Raw genomic sequence first — 22,497 nt, forward strand, 5'->3', positions numbered from 1 at the left:
CCAGGCTAAGGCACACCTGTGCAATAATCATGCTGTCTAATCAGCATCTTGGTAAGCCACACCTGTGAGGTGGATGGATTATCTCGGCAAAGGAGAAGTGCTCACTAACACAGATTTAGACAGTTTTGTGAACAATATTTGAGAGAAATAGGCCTTTTGTGTACATAGAGAGTCTTAGATCTTTGGGTTCTGCTCATGATAAATGGGGGCGATTTTCTTTTTGTGTGTTTAGAATTTTGTTCAGTGAATATATTTATTATTATTTATTTTTTACCCAGCCTATTTGAATAAAAGATTGTCATGGTCCCTCTAGCATTGCTAGAATATCCAGATGGCCTATCTGCACACAGTGTGGGTTTTGCTTGGTGTTCCATAATATTAATAGAATAAAGACTTAACTTGACCAGCAACCTATTTCAGGTTTCACCACTTCCTGTTGTTCAATTGCCGTTGAATAGCATCATGCTCTAACCACAAGGAAAATATAAAAATACATGCTCTTCATGCTCTGCAAGCTTGTTCTGTTTGCACTATTATCTGGTTGTTTCGACTGTAATTTTCTTTTTGATGCAATTGAACTGCTACAGGTTGTTTGTATGTTTACAGATCATATGCTTTGTGAGTTATACTGACAGGATTACTGACACAATGTAGGAAATTAAAAGAGATTGGTTCTTTTTACTGAATGACTCGAAAGGTTCTGAGTCAGTATAGTCGAGCTTCCCATCCCTTCCCATTACATCAGCTTTACAGCTATTCCTGGAAGTTGTGCCTTTAGGTATAAAGCAATCTTGTTATAGGTTTTGTAAACTGATGCAGTTAGTGATGGGATGCATGAACCCGAGGCATGCTACGAAACTTCAACCCAGTTTGCTCGAAGCGAAAGGGCTGAGGCTTCCTTTGGAGAACAAGAAACCAGGCACGCCTAGTTCAGCCAGACCGCAGAAGAAAGTATTGCCCTCTTGAGATTCCAACCCGGGTCGCCCACGCATAAGGCTGTGTCGCTAACCACTACACCACAGAGCTCTACGTTCACAGGTGTCAGTGTAGCATCTTGTGTCTATCCTGAACAAATCCTCTTTCGCTATTGGCCATTTTAACAGTTAATTGGTCATTCGTGAATGATATTGATACAGTTAAATTGACTAATGTTTCTTACTAAGTTTACCTACACCACAAATAGTGTCTATGAACTGTTAGCTTTTGCCACTGGCTGTTTGGCCAGTCATAGGCTTTACCAGTATCTACTAACCAGTGGTGTTTTTATATGTAAAAAATTGTTGGGGCACAAACCATTTCAAAATATAGGATATACACCAGTAAAGCTACAAAATTCCTTCTTGTTTATTTAACACATCAACAAACTGCGTGGCTCCACAAAACACTTAACGACAGAGCGGCTTGTTTCTACCAGGTATTGTAGTACACATCCTGGAGAGAGAGAGAGAGAGAGACCTTCTTGTGTAATTGCTTACATTGTCTCTCACACACAAGTAAAATTACCACTGTCACATTTACAAACCTAAATTAGGAATGCAACCAAGTTCAGAACAAATGTGCCTATGAGTTCAACACCACTGAAGGCCACAATGCTTTTTAGGGATACAGATCCATTCAATGACAACAACCTTAATAGATAAGCATGGACACTGACACTCGTCACTATCTATATCAATCGATCCAGCACAAAAATATGACCAATGCACGGACCAGCACTACAAAGGCAGGATGATAAAATACTCCTTCACTCACCAAGGCTGAAGGCTCACTTGAAGAGAAAGGTGGCACGGCGGTTCTTCCTCTGGGCAATCCTTTTGATTACTTTGGGAATTAATCAGCTGGCTTTCGATGGACAACATGGCCAAAATCATTGAGTCGCGCCTGTGCCAAGTTATCGCAAGTGAAGGTTTTTACCCTCTTCAAGGTGGAAATGTTCCTCACTGACTCGGATGTCGTAATAGGTGTTGTTATGATAATTGTCAGCAGAGTGACGGTCTCAGCAAAAGCCTCCTCTAGGTTGTTCTCATGGATGGATCTTAACAGAGACATGGCCGTCTTACCAGTGTGGCGGTACAGAGTGGTCAGCTCAGACTTCAACTTTTCCTTGTTTCCTAGAGGCTATAGTTTCACTGCACAGTCAAGCTCAGATGTAAGGAATGACAGGGCAAATTGTAGGAAGAGCGAGCTGTCAACCAGCTTGGCAGCGATCAGGTGGTCACTTTGTGAAAACCTCTGCTCCACCTGGGAGATGACTGTGTTGCATGCCTCCATCACCGGCACTGTGTTGGTTACTCATTGTTTTTTTGACAGGCCGTATGCCTCACTTATGGTGGCCTCATCCCATCCTGGTTGTGTGCGTATGTCATCCATACACAAGAGCAGCGCAGCACGGTTTTCCAAAACTGCATTGACAGTTCTACTTTTAAAGTTCCATCGTACAGCAAGTGGCCTTGGAATGAGTCTCTGTGTTGCCTCAACAAGTGCCGCAACACGTTTTGAAGCACCAGAGAAAAAGAAAAAGCAGTTAAATCTGCAGAAAACACCTTCAGCATGATCCTCTTTGCTGAATAAAGTTGCTGCAAGGTCAGGTTCAGCTGGTGAGCATAGCAGTGAACAAACTGGGCATGTGGGTATGTCTCTTTCATTAGCGTCTGTACCACTCAGACGTTTCCAGTCATTACAGCCACACCATCATAAGTCTGAGCGATCAGCTTTTCTCCCAGCTTCAGTGGTTCCAGCACAGTGGTTCCAGCACACCCTTGATGCTATTAGAGAAGCCAAGTCCAATTTTATCTTTGACTTACAAACTCCACTGTATTGTCAGGAAACATGTATCGCAACAAAACCACCACTTGTGATTTACAGGAGACATCAGTTGTCTCATCTGCCTGTATGAAATACAGGCAGGTCTGAAATACAAAATTACGCTTTAGTGGGGCTACTGGCTTTCAGCCCCACTTGGCATAAAATTTGTGATCTACACTGATCACACTAACATTCTGAGCGTGTGTATTAATATTTTCACACGTACAATGTACATTGCATTGTGAGAGAGGGGCTAGGCCCAAATTCACGCTTAGCCTATGGCCTACTACTGCAAACTCGAATCGGCAGAACGCAGTCTGAAGCAGCAAGGCAGGGACCAATGAACATGAAATAAAATCCTAACACAAATGATATGCAATTTAGGAAGATGACCAATTTCATAGATAAGAAATTATAGGAAGTAATCTTCGAGAAATAAAAATCATTTTGTTCCAGTTCTTTATTTTGACAACAGGTGGGGCTATGCCACCTGCCCCTAATGACCAGTTGCCCCTGCTACTAACTTACTGGACTAGTCATAGGAATTGAGCAATTGCTAGCGAGGGTGCAAAAGCTATTTAATTTCATGGCACAAGAACGTACTTTTGTCTTTCATTCGTGAATGACATTTATACAATAACTATAAATAAAGGCGACGATAACTAACTTTTTCATCAAGTGAAACGATGAGGGAATCGTGGAAATAAAATAAATAAATCGAGTTGTTCACAATAAATTCTAACTTGAGGCCTTCCACGTGAGAGGCACTGTCTTTAACCACAACACCATGGCATTATGCATTTCACTAGTCGCTAAACACTACTGAGCATTGTGTTAAACTGACTAACATGTCTTATTAAGTTTACCTCCACCACAAATAGCGTTTATGAACTTTTAGCTTGTGCCATTGGCTGTTTGAACAGCTTATTAGCCAGTAATAGGCTTACTAGTATCAACTAACTTCTTAGGAAAAATCTAAAGAATTGAGCAATTGCTAGCGAGACTGAAGATGAAAGTTTCCATGCCAGAAACAGTTGCAGTATAACCGTATACAGTTTTAGGCTCACTATAACGTAACTACTGTATGTTGTAGCCAGCAAATGTTTGTCTATCCTGACCCAAAACCCATGCAGGGATGCGTTCTTTGAAAATCTCCCAGAAACAGTAGCAAAACTGCCATAAAGTGTCTTATTTCAGGCTTACTATAATGTAGTCACTGGAAGTTTAAGCCAGCGAAGTTTCATCTATATGGTATAAATCATAATGCGTCCTTCGGTTCGCCTGCGAGGAGATAGGAACTCCGGACCTATTGTTCGCATGTCCGCTTCTTTAACCAGTTCACTATTAAACAAGGTGTGCTCATTCAGTCAGTCAGTAAGAGACAGTCGGCTCGGCTTACGCGGTCCAGCAAATATATACCACGTGATGGCGGACATCACAGATTTCAGAAAATGCTTGTTTTAAAAGACAAGGCGCATTCCAACTAGCGTGTTCCAAGCCTTTTCGCCAAGCATAGTCATTGTATGTGAACGGAGCCAAACTAACCCACTTCCCGAAAAGGCAGAAATAACAGGCACATTGTGATAGACAGAGAAAACAACTACAGTGGATATAAAAAGTCTATACACCCCTGTTAAAATGCCAGGTTCTTGTGATGTAAAAGAATGAGACAAAGATAAATCATGTAAGAACTTTTTAAACCTTTAATGTGACCTATAATGTGAACAATTCAAATGAAAAACCAACTGAAATCTTTGAGGTGGAAAAATAAATAACAAAAAACTCACAATAACCTGGTTGCATAAGTGTGCACACCCTTAAACTAATACTTTGTTGAAGCACCTTTTGATTTTATTACAGCACTCAGCAGTCTTTTTGGGTAGAAGTCTATTAGCATGGCACATCTTGATGTGGCAATATTTGCCCACTCTTCAAAATCTGTCAGATTGCGAGGACATCTCTTCAGATCACCCCACAGATGTTCAATTGGATTCAGGTCTGGGCTCTGGCTGGGTCATTCCAAAGCGTTGATCTTCTTCTGGTGAAACTATACTTTTGTGGATTTGGATGTGTGCTTTGGGTCGTTGTCATCCTGAAAGGTGCCTGGTATTTGGAACTGTTCATAATTCCCTCAACCTTGACTAAGGCCCCGGTTCCAGATGAAGAAAAACAGCCCCAAAGCATGATGCTGCCACCACCATGCTTCACTGTGGATATGGTGTTCTTTGGGTGATGTGCAGTGTTTTTTTTGCCCCAAACATACCATTTGGAATTATGGCCAAAAAGTAAAAACTTGGTTTCATCAGATCAGAACACATTTTCCCACATGCTTCTGGGAGACTTGATGTTTTGCAAACTTTAGCCGGGCTTGGATGTTTTTCTTTGTAAGAAAAAAGGCTTATGTCTTGCCACCCTACCCCATAGCCCATTCATATGAAGAATACGGGAGATTGTTGTCACATGTAGCACACATCCAGTACTTGCCATACATTTCTGCAGTTCCTTTAATGTTGATGTATGCTTCTTGGAAGCCTCCCTGACCAGTTTTCTTCTCGTCTTTTCATCAATTTTGGAGGGACGTCCAGTTCTTGGTAATGTCTCTGTTGTGCCATATTTTCTCCACTTCAGAATGACTCTCTTCTCTGTGTTCCATGGTATATCTAATTCTTTGGAAATTCTTTTGTACCCTTCTCCTGACTGATATCTTTCAACAATGAGATCCCTCTGATACTTTGGAAGCTCTCTGCAGACCATGGCTTTTGCGCTTAGATGCAACAAAGAAAATGTCAGAAAAATACTACTAGTACAACTGAACTTTATTTGTGATTAATCAGAATCACTTGAAATGATGACAGGTGTATAATTACTTTTATTTTAACATGAGTTTGAATGTGATTGGTTAATTCTGAACACAGATAGTTATAAGAGGGTGTGCACACTTATGCAACCAGGTTATTGTAAGGTTTTTATTTTTCCCCCTCGAATATTTCAGTTGGTTTTTCAATTGAATTGTTCACATTATAGAGACAATAGAGACAAACACATAATAGAGACAAACAGAGACAATAGACCTTTTCTACTACAATCTCTTTCTTCTCTTCCTTTCCTTCTCTACCTCTCCACCTCATCTTTTACACTCTCCTCGCTTCACTCTTTTTACTCCCTTAATTTTTCCTTTTCACTCTCTTCTCCTTCCTCTCCAATCTTTAATAATAAATATTACACTATTAGATAAAATACTTTGGTTAACAGATTCCCATTGCTTGCCTCATTTTTGTATTTTATCTCAAAAACATTGTTTGTAATAATAAATTGGCGGGCTCTTTCTATTAAGTTTACTCTTTCATTGTGTTATTTTAAAAAGATATATATTCATAGATATATTATTTTTTATTTATTCTTTATGTGGGTTAGATCTAGAATAGCATATATTGTTGCATATTAGGAAGCATTGTATCTGGAATGGTTTAATGACTGAATCCGTTTCATCGTTATTTCAATAATGGGCATGTTATAACGATGCAAATATGATTTGTATGAAGACTGAAATTTTTTTTATATTATGCTATTGTTATCCATGAAGATAAATATATTTTCACAATACTTATTACGTCAAATCATTAAAATTGTAATCTACAAATAAATATTCTCATAATTAATTGTGCATTCATTTAATATGATCATATTTTCAAAATAGCAAGTCAACTGCATGTTATTTGGGAAAATTGTTTAACCTAGACAGTAGCTAACCTCTGCATAGCTAACATTAGCTAGAATAACCTATTCTAAACATTGTACAGCAGATCGTCTATCTATTTAATGATAATACATTGTGACATTGTAACATCACTAGCTAGTATTTAAAATATTGAAACCTGTCTCAAAAAGACGTTTGTGTTGATGTTGTGGATTCACTTGACACTTGCTAGCTTCTGGCTGAGTTTCCCGCAGCAGTTTTCTCTAAAACTAGCGTGAACAAGTCATTACTGAAGAGTGAATTACGCTACTACAGCGAGTAGCACCTCTGTTTGCTAAAAACAAGCACCGCGCAATTGAGACGTTAACCGGTATGGCTCTGCTACCCGGTCTTTTTTTCCACGTAAAATATTATTTCACTTTGCGGTCTCTTTTTAACGCACAGTTAAAAACGGGAACATTTCCTGGGACAACTCCAGCCGGGGACATGCCACCAAAAACGGGGATTGTCCCCGGAAAACAGGGAAGTCAAGTCATATTACTGTGTGCGAACATTTTCAAGTTGATGAACGTTACCTTGTGAAATGCGCAATTTGTGAGCAACACCTGGGCTAGAACTTTTATAGTATATTTTAATAGTCAAGCATCTACGGACAGTATCCGTAACATCCCTGACATTGTCATATTGCCGCATTGTCGTTAACTTTTCGTTAACTGATATTTCCATGAAAATACCGCTAGCATGAAAACGCTCAAATGCGGTGTGTATTTCCAGATTTACGAACCTTTTCCACCTGTTCCATGAGTCGATACCGTGTCTAGCTCTCCTTAACTGTTGTTCCATTACACGTATTTGGCCAGCAGATGTCGCCTGCGTGCGATGTTTCGAAACTGTGAATCCTTTTTCGATCCAATTGTTTCAATTTGCTCTTAGTTTCGGAAAGCTTCGTTTCTGCCATAACGACCTCCAACACATTTTGCTCCATTTTAGAGTATTGGGGTAGTCGTCCAATCCTCCATGCTTCATTCGATTAAATTCCACTTATGATCTCTCTCCATCTCCACTCCCTACCTGTCTCTTTCACCTGTATGTCTGTGAACCCTTTATGCTTTTGAGTTTTAATTGTCAACTCATTTCTATTTACCTTCATGGTGGTACTATTACATAATTACATTTTTCAACACACTGATTATATTGTTTTATTTGTACTCACCTTAAGTTGACAGAGAATTAACACATTAGAACGTAACTTCAGAATAAGCCGTACTAATACTAAAATAACAAAAGAAACGTCTAGAACAGCACAAAAAATGTTGTTAGGATAAGAGAAACTCGAAGCATCTTTTAAAAGCCAAAATATGCCACCATTTGTGATCTTGTGTTCAAGTAAACGGATTGCTTTTATTTTGAAAGTATTTTAGTGAATTGAACCGGGTAATATTCCTTATTGTATCTAATTCTACGGAACTTTGGTTTAAAACTACAGTCTCTGGGGTTGAACCTTGTCTGTTTACCAAGAACGGTCGGTTACGTAATTTTCTTATTCAAAAAGAATGCCAGTCAGATCATTCGCTCTACATCTTATTTAGCATTAAATCTGTTAATTCGTGGCATGACATTTGAAACCATACATCTAGCTTATTAACTTCAGCCGGTTTTATTGACGTGTACAGTATTATTATTCAAGAAAGTAACATCGTTAGGTTTTGTTAAACAACTACCTAGTTACCAACGAATTGCAGTACTACCTGTTGTACTGCGCTAACGCTATCTTATAACAAGTACTGTACCTAAACCAAATCGGATCAGTTATAACAGATTTTTACTCCTGTAGCCTGATTAAAACTGACTGCATATTGATATTATGGATAAAATGGGAGTCACTGCAGAAGGACCGAAGGTGAGTTCACAGATAAAATATATCGTTAGCTAGCTAGTTGGTTTGCTAACTTAGCATGACATGTGTTGGCTATATAACTCCGGCGCGTCGTGGCAAAATGCCTTAAAAGGCTCGTCTCAGAATGAGAGGATCAGATCATGTACGTGACCAACATTTTAAAAACAACAAGGAATCAGTTATTCCAACAAACAATTAGTAAGAGACAGATTCGTGTCCAAAAACAGCTAACCTGTAAAGGGAGACATGCTTCAAATCTGGGCAAATTCATTACTGGTTGGGCTAGCTTGTTGGCTAACTAGTTAGCAAGCAGGTACATTTAAACAGGTCTGGGCATGTCCCTGGCCTTTTTCTGCCTTATTCGATTGACCGCATGGCTGCCATATCTAAATAACTTAGATACCAAGTCAGTGTCAACTATGTAAATAGTTACAGTTTAATTCAAACGCACATTATTTCGACATGTTAGAAAAGGGAAGCGTCATGCTGTAATGGATTTCACTGTCACTAGCTAATGTGAATGAATGATCCTTCAGAGTCCATGGAGTGCCACCACAACCAAAACGGTGTCCGTCTGCTCTCTCACTGACGTCATGAGCGAGCAGCTGGCCAAGCAACTGGATGAGGAAAGCAATGCTTTTCCTGATTTCCCAGAGTAAGTCCCATCATTAGCTCTCACACCACTTGTCTGATGGCGATTATCTTCAACTCGTTTGGACATTCGTTTCTCTTCACCGTCTCCACTTCAGTGTCCTCTTGAAGTAGCACAGTACAGACATTGGGTTATTTTGGATGTAAATGAGTGACTGCATGTTGATAACCGAAATTAAAACGGTGTCTTTTGTTTTTAGTGTCAGCGTTGTTCTAGATGTTGGCGAAGCGCTAGATACGGACAGTGATCTGATGCTGGCTCAGATGCTCCAGATGCAATTTGATAAGGAGTTTGACACCCAGCTACGCACGGAAGAAAAGAAGTTCAATGGGGATAGCAAATGTAAGCCTAAAGACAAGTTCATTATTAGATGCATAGTGTCATGTTCGTAACACACCTAACGGAAGAACAAAATAGGTAGAAAACAGCTACGCCTTGTCCAACAAATACATTTTTTATTTCTTTAGCCAAATGTTCTCAAATGCCTCTGGTTTTGTATCTTGTTAAGCACAACCAGGTTTCTGGAGTGAAAATATGGGGAATTTGAGATGATTGGTCTTTACTGTTGCAGTGTCTATTTCCTTCGAGAACTATCGCATGGTGCATCCCTACGAGGACAGTGTCAGCTCTGAGGATGAAGTTGACTGGCAGGACACTCCCCATGACCCCTACAAAGCTGGTACAAGACAACCATTTCGCCTTAATACAAGTATTGTATACATATAGATCTATACTGATCACAGGTGATAGTACACGTCTCGTCATGGACTCTTGGTGGATGTTGATCTAATGATAATAGTAGTTGTTTAAATTTGAGTTGATTGTTCATCTTGTGTTGATTACGGGAAGAAAACCGGGAGCTCTGATGTCTTCCTGTATTTTCTTGACCGTGTGGTAGAAAGCAGGGGTAAGGGAGATGAAGGGCACAGACCGTAAACCAAGCTAGGACTCGAACCCGATCACCAGGGGTCCTGAGGGGCCCACATAGACTTGGAACGATACGTCCGGCTCCAGTACTATGTGAACCTTTTTTCGCTGTCTTCCAGATAAACCCATGACAACGCCAAGGAAAGGCTTCACCGGGAAAGGAAAGAACATCACCACAAAGCACGACGAGGTGGTGTGCGGCAGAAAGAACACTTCACGCATGGACAATGTAAGAGCTATAACCCATTCACCGCTTGGCTCGATTCAACCGTCCTGTCAGGAAACTGTATCAGGCGTATTCAGTGTCGTTAAGTGGCTGTTTTGAATGACGCGTTTGTCCGCACACAATCGCGTAGACGTCCCAAACAGTCAGCCGTCCGGCGTAGTTGTATATTTATTTTTATGGCTTGTTCTCCCAGTTTGCTCCGGAGGTGAATGTGGGGGACGGGCTCGGCATGGACCTGAAGCTCTCCAATCAGGTGTACAACTCCCTGAAGCAACACTGCTACTCTGAGCAGCGGCGCAGCTCTAGGCTGCATGAGAAAAAGGAGCACTCCACCGCCGTGAGTCTGGTCAAACAGTGTCATGTCCCGTCCAGAGGGACCATGTAGTTCATGCTTCAGTACGCCCCTGTGTTTTGTTTTTTTGTCTTAACTGTCCGCCCCTTTCGCCTCCTTGCCCTTTTGGTCCACTTTTTGTCGCTTGCAGGAACAAGCGGTGGACCCGAAAACCCGTCTTCTCATGTACAAGATGGTGAATGCGGGAGTCCTGGAGAACATCAATGGCTGCATCAGCACTGGGAAGGAGTCGGTGGTGTTCCACGCGGCTGGGGGCAGGTGAGGGAGCGGCGTCGTGGCACAAGATCCCACGCCTTGACTTGCCTGAACAAAGGTTGATTTACCCAAGGCGTTCCTTGCATACATGGCTGAGTCCGATCAGGCTAAATAAATGACACAGCAACTATGGTTGCCTAAGGTTAGGGCATATTGTATTTACAATGTAGCAATATTTAATCTAGCCTTGGTTATAGTACAATATAGTAGCTATTTTGATGTGTTTACTCATTTTGGTAAAGAACTAGTTCACTAGATGTCTTTATGTGAGTTTTAGTTAGGTTGGTATGTCACGCTATGTCGTGTTTTTGTAATCTTGTAGCATGGAGGACAAGGCTGTCCCAAATGAATGTGTGCTGAAGGTCTTCAAGACCACACTCAACGAGTTCAAGAACCGTGACAAGTACATCAAGGACGACTACCGCTTCAAGGACCGCTTCAGCAAGTTGAACCCCCGCAAGGTCATCCGCCTGTGGGCCGAGAAGGAGATGCACAACCTGGCCCGGTGGGTGGTGATGTTATTTATAAACCCCAATAACCAATTCAGGTGTCTAAACTCTTAAAATGAAATGTGTAGTAGCCATAAAGCACTGGAATACATTTTTTTTTCTACTTTTGTATGTATGCCATCAGTATGAAAAACGCTGATATCCCATGCCCTGAGGTAGTGGTTCTGAAGAAGCACATCCTGGTGATGTCATTCATTGGCAAGGACCACGTGCCGGCACCCAAGCTGAAGGATGCCATGCTGAGCTCGGAGGACATGAAGAAAGCCTATTACCAAGTGCTTCATGTAAGTTCCGCTTCAGCGTAATCTGCAAATGAAAAGAGACTTTTGAAGTTGACATACCTTTACTAGGACGTTCAGTTGTGGGCCCTATTTCCAGATGAGTAGCCTCTGAATATGCCTTTTCTGATCATTATTTAAATAATCGTATTGGCCCTTGCTGTGTCTCTGCCCCACTAGATGATGCATCAGTTGTATATGGAATGCAACCTTGTCCACGCTGACCTGAGCGAATACAACATGTTGTGGCATGAGGGAAAGGTACAAAAGCAGTCCGTCTTCGTGGAGAACTGGCACTACAGTGGATTTGACCTCTGTTCAGTGAGTGTGATGTCATTCTCTTGTAGGTTTGGCTGATTGACGTGAGCCAGTCCATCGAGCCTACTCACCCCCACGGCCTCGAGTTCCTGTTCAGGGACTGCCGGAATGTGTCCACGGTAAGATCATGGCTTTGGTAAAACATGGTTCATGGCTTTGGTAATGCTTCAGTTGAAATATCATGAAGTATACATATAGTGCACAGTAATAATATCTGTTCAGTCGTGTATTTATTGTTGTTGATCTATTCAAATTTTCTCTATCTTTCAAGAATTTTCAGTGAATGTCTGTGTGCTATTCATAGTTATTTTTTTTTTATCAGTCCTAAAAAGCTGGGCGGTTTTTAGACTCAGTATTCTTATCCCTCCGTCACAGTTCTTCCAGAAGGGTGGGGTGTCAGAAACCATGAACCCATACGAACTCTTCAACGTTGTGTCTGGGCTGGAGCTCACGGGTGACAGCGAGGCAGACTTCTTAGTGCAGGTCAGTTTATAGTGGGTTCTCGTGTTATCTAAAGGCTCTTTGTGTGGTAGGGATGTTTAGACTAGAATGTGTCCCTAATCCATCAAATCAAGCCTATATTATGAAGTAATTCCAAAGCAGTTAAGACAAACCTGATGTTACAGTGTTACGTATTAACCACCTAGAACAAATTATATATTACCCACCATACAACAGGAATGAGATGCATGTTTGTCACATGGTGAATTTCACAAGCTAGGATCCCCAGCGCCTATGTTTTTGTGTCAACACTGTCCTCGCTTGGCACTTCTAGATCGAGGCACTGGAGAAGAGGAACGAGGACCATGTGCAGAGAAGAGGCAAGAAAACGTACGCCTCCAGCACCAGTGACGGTGGGCCACCCCTGTTACACGATGAGGATGATTAGCGACCTGTGTGTTCGACCCCATGAATAGCTGCACGGAACCTGTTTGGTGATTCTGTCTGAGGGAATGGGAGTGTGTAAAGCCCCATGGTCTCTCAACAACGAGGGATGCAGGAGATGAAAAGGTCACTGCATCCCATGAGGGCGTCATAGTCTGCACTGGGCTCAGTGGACTAATAAGCCTCCAATCCACCTCTGTGAGATGTCAATGTCTCATTCCATACCTACGGCTGTGGGTGGAATGGATAGGGACACCTGCAGGGCTGGATGACATGTATCACACAGACACACACACACACACAATAACTTATTATTTAAATGACATGGTATAGTAACCAACAGTTCCCTTCACAAGTAAGCTGAGCTTGAATGAAAAGCTTTGCCTTATCTTATGAACGGAACAAATCTGGTGCTTGCATTTTTTTTTTTAAATCACGATAAATGATCTGTCATGAATGAAGACCTAATGAGTTTGTTGTTGTCTCTGTGGTGCATCAAGGTCCATTGATCTTAAAAGGAGACTGGTGTTTTTGTTTGCTGTCTGTAAATGCAATATTATGGTGGAAATAAACAAACAATGAGTTGCGCTTTGTCATGAATTTTTCCTCACTCTGGACAAGTGGTGCAGAAAAACTAAATTGGCAAATAAACCAACTTTACTTGACCAATCTGTGTAACTCTGTTGACAAAGCCCTGTCCACAGTTCTTTTTGACTCACTCAATCTGTTTGAGGCTTAGATCACCCATCTTCTGTCTGAAGCTAAATAAGACCTACTGTGTTCACAACTGTTAGAGAACTACATTGAGTAATTGTATACTGGAGTTGGTAGATATAAAGACAATGAATGATAACCTCACAAAAAGTATTTAAAATACGGAACTTACAGCCAATTTCTGACAAGTCTGATTTAGTCGTCTACACAGTATGTACACTATCAGTTATAAATTCTTCAAAGTAGCTTGATTTGATGAGAACTTTGCACACGCTTGGCATTCTCTCAACAATCTTCATGAGGTAGTTACCTGGAATGCTTTTCTAACAGTCACACAGTAGTTCCCACTTGTACTGCATACTTGTTGGCTGATTGTGCTTCACTCTGTGGTCTCACTAATCCCAAACCATCTAATTTGGGTGGTGACCTCAAGGCCATGTTACCATCAGCAAAGCACCATCATGGAGGGAACTGTGCATGCATAGGACATGTCTCACAAAGACACTGCAGTTGGATCCAAAAGTCTCTAATTTGTCAGTAAAGATCTGATTGTCTCCTATGAACTGATGCTGAGGTTAAGCGTTCTGTTAAGCGTTCATTTAATGTATTATTTTAAATGGTTTGGACAATACATATTAATCCAAATATAATGGATGCGTAACATTTTTAGGACGGATTAACTGCGTTCTAACTTAATACTTGCAATTCTTCGACTATATAGGGCCAGCATGGTATATTTTTTTACTGGGCGTTCGATTTCAGAGTTTAACGAAAGGCTTTTATTTTGAAAGGAAGAAGGGGATACTAGGGTTTCACGTGCCTATCACATGATTTACCAACCGGAACTTGTCCTAGAGCAGCTTTGGGTTTTACTTTACAGTAGGGTAGATCATTTCCTAAATGCTACATAAACTCTGAAAACGTCAGGACACAATAGCAACAATTCATGCTCATAATGAGTGAGGAACACTATCTAGAACTGTGTGAAAACCCTGTGCAATTTGAAAATGCCTCGAGCGTCAACAATGTGTTTTTCGACGAAGCAAACAAACAGGTACATACTAACTTACAATAGCCAAGGCTAGTTACCCACATTATTGCTAACAGGACACATTTATGAGTTATAGGTAGCTTGCCCTTTTCATGATTAATGTTGACGATAGTGCTTTATGAATGGGAGTAGTGTTTTCAAAAGGCTGTTTGCTAGATGAGAGTGGCTGTCAACTTCCTTGATCTCGATGTTGCGTCTTTTTGATGGTCTTAAGTTTTCAGTATGAGAAGCCTTACAGTACTATGGCGGAATAATATGGGACCAAGGAGGCACTGATTCATTAGTAAACTTGACAGTCAACCATAAGATGTCTCTCTTCTGTTAAAGAGTCAGACAAGAAGAAGAGTAACCTTCATTCTATTACCCGTTGTAATATTTACCCCCTCCTTGCGCTTTAACTGATCTTTCTCTGGTTCCCCAGGTGTTTGCAGTGCGTTCAGGAGGTGCCACAGGGGTTGTGGTTAAAGGGCCAGACGACAAAAGCTCAGTTGCCTTCAGGTACAATAATGACAGGTATCTTGCGATCATGATAATGATGATGCTTTCTTATACGACAATGTACATTTTCTTTGCAGAATGGATGACAAAGGAGAAGTGAAGTGCATTAAGTTTTCCATTGGGAATAAGATTTTGGCAGTCCAGAGAACTCCCAAGTCTGTGGTAAGCACTACTGAAATAATTCAAGTTTAATCACTGTGTTGTTTTTTTTACCCATTTTCATGGCCTAATCAATGTCTTTGTTTTATCATAGGATTTTATAAATTTTATGCCAGATTTTCCTCATTTGGAATTTTCCCAGGAATGTAAGGTATGCAAACAAATTCATTACCAGGTGTTTAAAGTTATCAAAAGCAAGTGTCTTAGCGTGAGTAAATCTTCTATAGTTGTGGTTTTGATTTTCTTTTTGAGATGGCTTTTGTTTTATTGACAGACGAAGAATGCTAGTGTTTTGGGCTTCTGTTGGACCAACTGGAATGAAATTGTTTTCATCACTGACCAGGGAATTGAGTTCTACCAGGTAAATCTTTTTCATGTGTAATATGTGTTTAATGGGCCAAAATAACTTTATTTTAGCTTGCACCCTCCTTGTTCCATAGGTTAATGCATTGGAGCACATTTCTCTATCAAATTTCTCTTTAAATTCAATTTCTTATACATAAACATTGTTATAGTATGAAGAAGAGTTTACTTCAGGCAAGGGCAACTGGCGGCCCTCCTCCTTCCATTACTTTTCCTAAATAGGAGTATATCACATTGTTCCGTTGTCAGAATTCTCAACTGATGAACAGAAAACTATTTAGAGACTTTTTAGCTGTATTTTTTGCCCTCTTTTCCGACTTAATCTGTCAACAGCAGATATCAATATTTTAAAATTGCCCAGATATACGTGAACTAGCATCAGACCTAGTTTACTTCTAAGTATTTGTTAAAAAGTTATTCCTTAGCCCCCTGATGACTGCGGACCCCTGATGTTATTCCAAGTTATCTGTGGCCCCTTGATGTCCAGTACATAATATCTGTGGCCCCCACCCCCATCCAGGTTGCCTAACCCTGGTTAACTTGGTTTATTTAATTCAATTTACAACCACTAGAGGTCTCAATGTAGCATAGTTGGAATATGTTGCATAATTTGGTCCAAAGTAGAACTGTACCTTTGGAAAAGCAATATAAACCAGATGTCTGTTAGGCTCTAGCAGTTTTAGATAAGTGGGTTTGTGAGAGTTACGCTGATATTACACAGATGAAGTTCATTGAGATGCTGTCTATATTTAGGTGCTTCCTGACAAGCGCAGCCTGAAGCTGCTGAAGAGCCAGAGTATCAATGTGAACTGGTACATGTACTGTCCTGAGACGGCTGTAATCCTGCTCTCCACCACGGTGCAAGGCAATGTGCTGCAGCCGTTTGCTTTTAAAGTGAGTGGTCACAACCGATATTTGATTGAGGTCTCAAACATGTTATAAATCTGACACTATGAGACATTAAGTAATCCATCAAATGTTCATGTTCATCTCATCTTACAGTTGCTAAATATCTGCACTGAATATTAGAATTGATTGGTTTGCTCTTCATTTGATATAATTCATTTAATTAAAATATGCGGTCTGTGCTTACTGTTGTTATCTAGCTCTTGGTCTTTGATGTTTTTACCTTGTATGTTGATGTTTTCTGAATATATTTGTTTTTATCTTATGTATTGTTGTTTATTTGTCCCTCCAGAGTGGGACCATGTCTAAAATGTCGAAGTTTGAGATCGAGCTCCCAGTGGTTCCCAAACCTGCCAAGCTCAGTCTATCAGAGAGAGACATTGCTGTGGCCACCATGTATGTTTTTTTTTTTTCTGTGTGCGAATGGAAATCTCATCATTTGTTTGATTAAAAAAAAGTAAAAGCTCATTTGACTGCACAAAGCATTATGGAAGCTAAGAGTTGTTGTTCACATTTTCTCCTAGTTACGGCCAGCTGTATGTGATGTATCTGAAACATCACTCCAGAACTACCAACAGCCCTTGTGCAGAGGTGGTTCTCTATCACCTACCCAGGTACCTCGTACATTTCATATACAATGTTCCTAACCCTAAAATCCATCCTACACTACCCTAAAAACATCCTGCTACTATCATATCATCATAACATGCAGAGTTATTTCTCTTGACTGGAGTCATTCATTTTATTGCTCCCTGTCTTCACTGTTGAAATGTTGTTTGCAGGGAGGGATCCTGTAAGAAGACCAATGTATTAAAACTCAATACCACGGGCAAGTTTGCCCTGAACGTGGTAGATAACTTGGTGGTGGTCCATCATCAAAGCTCTCAGGTGAGTCATGCATCAGAGCCCTCAGGGCATCAGAACCCTTTGTCAGAGCTCTTTGTCAGAACCCTCAGCTGAGGGTCCTTTGCGCTGAGGTGGTACATCAGCCATTCAGTCCTAATTGAATCTAGATTATGTTCTTTATTCCAGACCTCCATTATATTTGACATCAAGTTGCGGGAGCCAGACTGTGCCCTGAATGTCCACCAGCCAGTGCTGCCTGCTCGTTCCATCCACCCGTACAGAATCCCCCTCACAGGTACCATGCCGGCCCTAACCACCTGCTTGGGTGTTTTAGTTACTGACTGCCTGTCTGTGACTTCAGCCGGGCCGCCACGTCACAGTTTGGTGTCATTTCTGAAAGAATAAATAAATAAAATCAGTACAATTTTCCCTTATGGTCGGAAGCCAACTGTCCCTCTTCCTGTACCCACAGGTCCAGCTGCCGTCCCCACCCAGCCCCCTGTGCCCTGTGAGCTCTGTATCCTTTTTGGAGCGTCATCTGCTATATAATCGGCCGCAACGCTGGTCAGAATGCCGTTGTGTTGGCCAGCATGGAGATGGTAAGTGGTGGTTTTACCGGGAGAGAAAAGAAACAGGCTTTCCTTGACCTTCAGACTCCTCATCTTGGAGCGTCTTTCAACCGGACATAATCATCAGTGCAAGCGAAGGTGAGTGAAAGCAGTCACACGTCTGACCCTTGCCCACTACCTACCTGCAAATGTCTGTGTTCATCTGGACCATGGGCCTTCACTGGCCCTCGACCCCTCATGTGGCTCTGAAAAGATGAGACGGGTGTGTTGTAATGTGGTAGAACCACCACCGGTAGGCCAAACAGAATGCTTGGCACGTTGCTTGCACCCATCCGGAACTCTTGGCTAAAACGTGTGTTTTCCAGGTGAGATTGAGGGTCTCCCTGATAGGTGCCTGACCTGTGCTTGGTCCTCCCCCTTCTTCAGGGTATCTGTGGTATCTGCAGGTGAGGCTCCCCCCGGCTGTCAACCTCCTGCCAGACAAGGGAAAGCTGATGGACTTCCTTCTGCGGAGACGAGACTGCAAGATGGTCATCCTGTCTGTGTGTTCCCAAAGTAAGAGTGCCCTGTGAAACCATTTAGGAGACACTACGTTTGTGGTTTCTGAAGCAAGCAAACCCTAATCAAATAGGAAGTGGAGGTTGTATGTTATTAGTGAACCCTAAAGCCCGTTTAATAGCGTCGAATCTCTCTCTGTGTGTGTCAGTGCTCAACGGGGGGGGTAAGGTGAACTTGCCTGTGGTTGCCACAGTCTTCGACAAACTCAACCAGGTCTACAAAGAGTATCTTGAGGCGGAGCAGACCTACACATTGGTAAGTACGGTCTACAGGGACACGGCAATGGCTAAACTTCATGCTGCTCCAGATAGCACTGTCTGGACACTGACTGAAATGCCACACTTCCCAGTTGCGTCCAGTTAGTAGTTATGACGTAGTCTGGACACACCAAGGAGAGTCAAAGATCAGGATCCGACACGACCCCGCTCAACAGCTCTGCTTACTTAATTTAAATGATGTCTGTGACTAGATCATTCTAGATCAGGGCTGTAGCCCACTAACTTGTCCTTTGGGGTAATGTCCCCCTCCCCAGGCTATGGAGTCTGGTCCCAGTCGAGGCAGCGCACCTCGGGAGAGGCCCGTCCGGACACAGGCGGTTATCGACCAGTCAGACATGTACACCCATGTTCTGTCCACCTTCACGGAGAATAAGGTGATGAAGGCAAAAAGCGCATTTCAAATGGCTGCCTTTTTTTTCCCTTCTCTGAATGGTTTTGTGTCCTCCACTGCTGACAGGACGTGTATGTTCTCTCACCCATCCGACAGGACATGTCTCACAGATGTATGATCGCAGTGCTGATGGAGTACATACGCTCCCTCAACCAGTTCCAGATCACTGTGCAGGTGCTTAGTAACCCTTGGGGCTGTATCATCATCTATTCTGGATTTTCTGGTTTTATTTTTGAGATTAATTTATTTTCTTTTTTTTAAAGTGCCATACTGGAAATATGAGTTTTGTCTGTTTTATCCTGTTTGCTCCTCAGCATTATCTGTATGAGCTGGTCATTAAGACGCTGGTTCAACACAACCTGTTCTACATGCTCCACCAGTTCCTACAATATCATGTTCTTAGTGACTCCAAACCCCTGGTGAGTCACACCTAGTTGAACTATTTCAATGCTATCTGCTCTTATAGTCATACAAATGTATACAAAAGTATTCAGTTGATGTCAGAGGATAGCGAGCTGACATGGCTACAGACACTACCGAACAGATCCAGTTCAAATACACGTTAAACTACTTGAATCAATTTTCTTTGTTTTCTTTCTGGTGCGCTGGAAACATCTAAAATAATTTAGACTTGGGTTTGACCTGGGTATTTTTTCGTGCGTGATATGTATATCCAATATACGTCTGGGAATCTGCATCTATCCTGCCTGTAATCCCGTTTTGTCCCAGCAGTGTGTTGTAAAGGGCACATTTTGAGACTAATAATGGTTGCTTATTTACTTTTGTTACTGTGGGATCTCTACTGTTTGTTTAATTAATGTAATCTGTACTGTCTCCTTTTATAAGGCCTGTTTGTTGCTGTCTCTAGAAAGCACATACCCCCCTGCTCACCAGCTGTCCCTGGACATGTTAAAGGTAGGAGACACGCCTCAGACATGTGTGCCAATGACTATCACACAGAACATACTAAGAATCACAGATTGTATTTCAATAGGTCCCATTTGAAATTCTCGTCCGTAGCCAATTATTGGACAAACAGCACCTTGCTAACTTCAGTCAATGTGATATTCTAGACCTTTAATGTCACTGTCTGCTCGTGCATTATAGAAGTCTGCATCATCAGATTACTTCGTATTTGGCATGCTGATCTATAACGTGACACATCAACATGTTTGACAGAGGTTGTCCACGGCCAACGATGAGATTGTGGAGGTGCTGCTGTCCAAGCAGCAGGTGCTGGGTGCTCTGCGCTTCATCCGTAGTGTGGGTGGCCACGACAACATTTCTGCTCGCAAGTTCCTGGACGCCGCGCGTCAGACGGCTGACCAGATGCTCTTCTACACCATCTTCAGGTTCTTTGAGCAGAGAAACCTTCGTCTGCGGGGCAGCCCCGGCTTCAACCCAGGTGAGGGGATACCGGGACATTTGGACGGAAGCGGAAACTTGCCTCCATTTCCCCTTGTGAACAGACCCTCATAAGAGAACGTCCTTGCGTAGGAGTCGCGTTGTCATAGGTCAGATTGCTTGATCTGTCCACACCAGTCGGTCGAAGGACCAGTGTAAACCCTGTGTTTTTGCCGGACTGCATAAGCGGAGCCGGCTAAAAAGAGCGAATGTCTCTTACTGACTGACTGACTGAATGAATGACTGACTGACTGCCCCTTGTTATAGCATAGTGGTTAGAGCTGTGGACCTGCAACTAATAGGTCCCGCGTTCGAGTCTTGTTACAGTGAAAGCAAATTGTGCATTAGGATTTGTTACAGAGAACTTCACTGGCTACAACCTTCAGTAGCTGCTTTATAGTAAGCCTAAAATAAAACTGTGCATGGCTTTATTGCGACTATTTCTGGTGGATTTCTGCGTCCGTGCATGATTTTTGGGGTAATATAGACTAAATAAAAATCCCTTGGCCAGTAAACGAGTCTCGCTAGAAATTGCTCAAATCTTATGACTATTCCAAGTAGTAAGTTAGATACAATTAGTCTATTACTGGCAAATTAGCTGTTAAAATGGACAGTGGCAAAAGCCATGCAGTTCATAGATGCTATTGGTGGTGGAGGTAAACTTAAGAAACGTTATTCAGTTTAACACAATACTCAATGGTGTATAGCGAAATATTCCAACATGATCTAAAGTCCAGATGCTATACCAACACTGGACATGCGTATAGCATCATGGTTTAGTGATTAAAGACAGCCACTCATGTGGGAGATCCGGGTTCGAATCCAGTGAGGGCAACAACGTTTGTCACTTATAATTGTGGGCTGGCTGAACTAGGCTTGCCTGGTTCCTTTTCTGGTTACAGCTCTATTCTGACTCTGACTTTTTGTAGTGAATGAAGAGAACATATGCTGGCTCAACAATGTGGCTGAGATGTTGGTAATGCTGATTGTTGTCAATAATGAATGAGTGAGTGCCCTGTGTCGGATTCATATTTGATAACTTTGCCCCAAATAGGTGGTCAGGTTAAGCCAGGAACAATAGGTACATGTTTATATGTGCTGAAGCTAGCTGGAGGGAATGTCACCAGTAGGCTAAACTGGCCATGCTGGCTACAGCAATACCTCTTAATGTGCTACTAAGATTAGGATTACATGTTAATTGCATGTTACTATGTTGTATGTTGTTGTTAATGATAACACCCAAAAGAATGTAAGCGTTTATCATGAATGATTTTTGTTGCAACAAGGACATAACCCTGAACTTCTGTGTTATGGAGCGATTATCAGGCGATCAATTATGGTCACAATTAAGAGCAGCTGGCAATAATCTGGTGGCCTATTTCATTCGCAATAGCCCCGGTGAGCTAACCTGCCTGCTGTTTTTGTGTGCTTGCCTTTCCGTTCTGCTAATACATGGAAATGTATAAAATATGGACAAACAGTATCAATGCTAAAAACATAGCCAACATGTATGTAAATACACCTGGGAATGAATGGCTCCTCCATAAAGGAATATCTTGTACATTAAGAGCTGATTTCAGAGACACAGGTTAAGTCTATTCTAGGACTGAAATAATCAAGATCAATAGAGTAGCTTTGAACTGTCTGTGAAACCGGCCCAATATGACTATACAGTAAATAAATGACTCCACACATCAGCTAGTGGAACGCAATGACTGACCTTGAACCTTTGACCTAATACGCTGTTTTGATTGTCCAATAGGTGAGCACTGTGAGGAACACATTGTATACTTCAAGCAAGTTTTTGGGGAGCAAGCACTCATGAAGCCAGCTACAGTTTGAGTTGTCACATATTTCATGTTTTCCTCAAGCCCAATAACTTATTGTAAATAATTGTTGAAAACATCCTAATAAAATAATTTGTACATATTCTACCAATGTTCTCTTATAGGCTATGCT

The 22,497-nt window shown here is 41.7% G+C and overlaps 2 protein-coding genes and 1 long non-coding RNA gene across 5 annotated transcripts in view; 2 read left to right on the forward strand and 1 right to left on the reverse strand.

Moving 5' to 3' along the window:
* Nucleotides 1-8,093, reverse strand: part of LOC109614885 — a 35,106-nt gene extending 27,013 nt beyond the window's left edge. For 2 of the 3 annotated variants that reach the window (XR_004575092.1, XR_002195870.2), the window contains exon 1: nt 7,287-7,512. This is a non-coding gene — a long non-coding RNA (uncharacterized LOC109614885). Of the gene's footprint in view, nt 1-7,286; nt 7,513-7,715 lie in introns of those variants that run through there. The other variant, XR_002195871.2, reaches the window with a different exon arrangement.
* A 273-nt stretch (nt 8,094-8,366) lies between these two features.
* On the forward strand, nt 8,367-13,388 carry riok3 (RIO kinase 3 (yeast)). The gene is made up of 13 exons (XM_010899359.5): nt 8,367-8,402; nt 8,936-9,054; nt 9,251-9,393; nt 9,623-9,730; nt 10,098-10,207; nt 10,398-10,541; nt 10,687-10,814; nt 11,134-11,316; nt 11,445-11,604; nt 11,779-11,859; nt 11,946-12,035; nt 12,292-12,399; nt 12,692-13,388. Exons 1-13 carry the CDS (start codon nt 8,367-8,369, stop codon nt 12,803-12,805), a joined length of 1,524 nt encoding a protein of 507 aa, XP_010897661.1. The 3' UTR covers nt 12,806-13,388.
* Nucleotides 13,389-14,346: 958 nt separating this feature from the next.
* Nucleotides 14,347-22,472, forward strand: rmc1 (regulator of MON1-CCZ1). Its single transcript, XM_010899358.5, has 20 exons — nt 14,347-14,569; nt 14,988-15,064; nt 15,142-15,226; nt 15,318-15,374; nt 15,498-15,584; nt 16,340-16,480; nt 16,785-16,888; nt 17,017-17,106; nt 17,275-17,380; nt 17,525-17,633; nt 17,811-17,855; nt 17,992-18,045; nt 18,334-18,462; nt 18,614-18,720; nt 18,998-19,117; nt 19,231-19,308; nt 19,449-19,553; nt 19,981-20,049; nt 20,314-20,539; nt 22,301-22,472. Exons 1-20 carry the CDS (start codon nt 14,462-14,464, stop codon nt 22,378-22,380), a joined length of 1,977 nt encoding a protein of 658 aa, XP_010897660.1. The 5' UTR covers nt 14,347-14,461; the 3' UTR covers nt 22,381-22,472.
* The last annotated feature ends 25 nt before the right edge of the window (nt 22,473-22,497 follow it).

This window comes from Esox lucius, chromosome 21, assembly GCF_011004845.1.
Source record: "Esox lucius isolate fEsoLuc1 chromosome 21, fEsoLuc1.pri, whole genome shotgun sequence".
Taxonomy (NCBI): Eukaryota; Metazoa; Chordata; class Actinopteri; order Esociformes; family Esocidae; genus Esox; species Esox lucius.

What these genes read in the sequence shown, in the direction of transcription:
- riok3 (XM_010899359.5), top strand. Translation starts at nt 8,367, where the DNA reads ATGGATAAAATGGGAGTCACTGCAGAAGGACCGAAG. An exon ending in TCACTGCAGAAGGACCGAAG is followed by an intron (nt 8,403 to 8,935) that starts GTGAGTTCACAG and finishes ATGATCCTTCAG; the next exon opens with AGTCCATGGAGTGCCACCAC. An exon ending in CCTATTACCAAGTGCTTCAT is followed by an intron (nt 11,605 to 11,778) that starts GTAAGTTCCGCT and finishes CTGCCCCACTAG; the next exon opens with ATGATGCATCAGTTGTATAT.
- rmc1 (XM_010899358.5), top strand. Translation starts at nt 14,462, where the DNA reads ATGCTCATAATGAGTGAGGAACACTATCTAGAACTGTGTGAAAACCCT. An exon ending in AATCATCAGTGCAAGCGAAG is followed by an intron (nt 18,046 to 18,333) that starts GTGAGTGAAAGC and finishes CCCCTTCTTCAG; the next exon opens with GGTATCTGTGGTATCTGCAG. An exon ending in CGGAGCAGACCTACACATTG is followed by an intron (nt 18,721 to 18,997) that starts GTAAGTACGGTC and finishes CCCCCTCCCCAG; the next exon opens with GCTATGGAGTCTGGTCCCAG.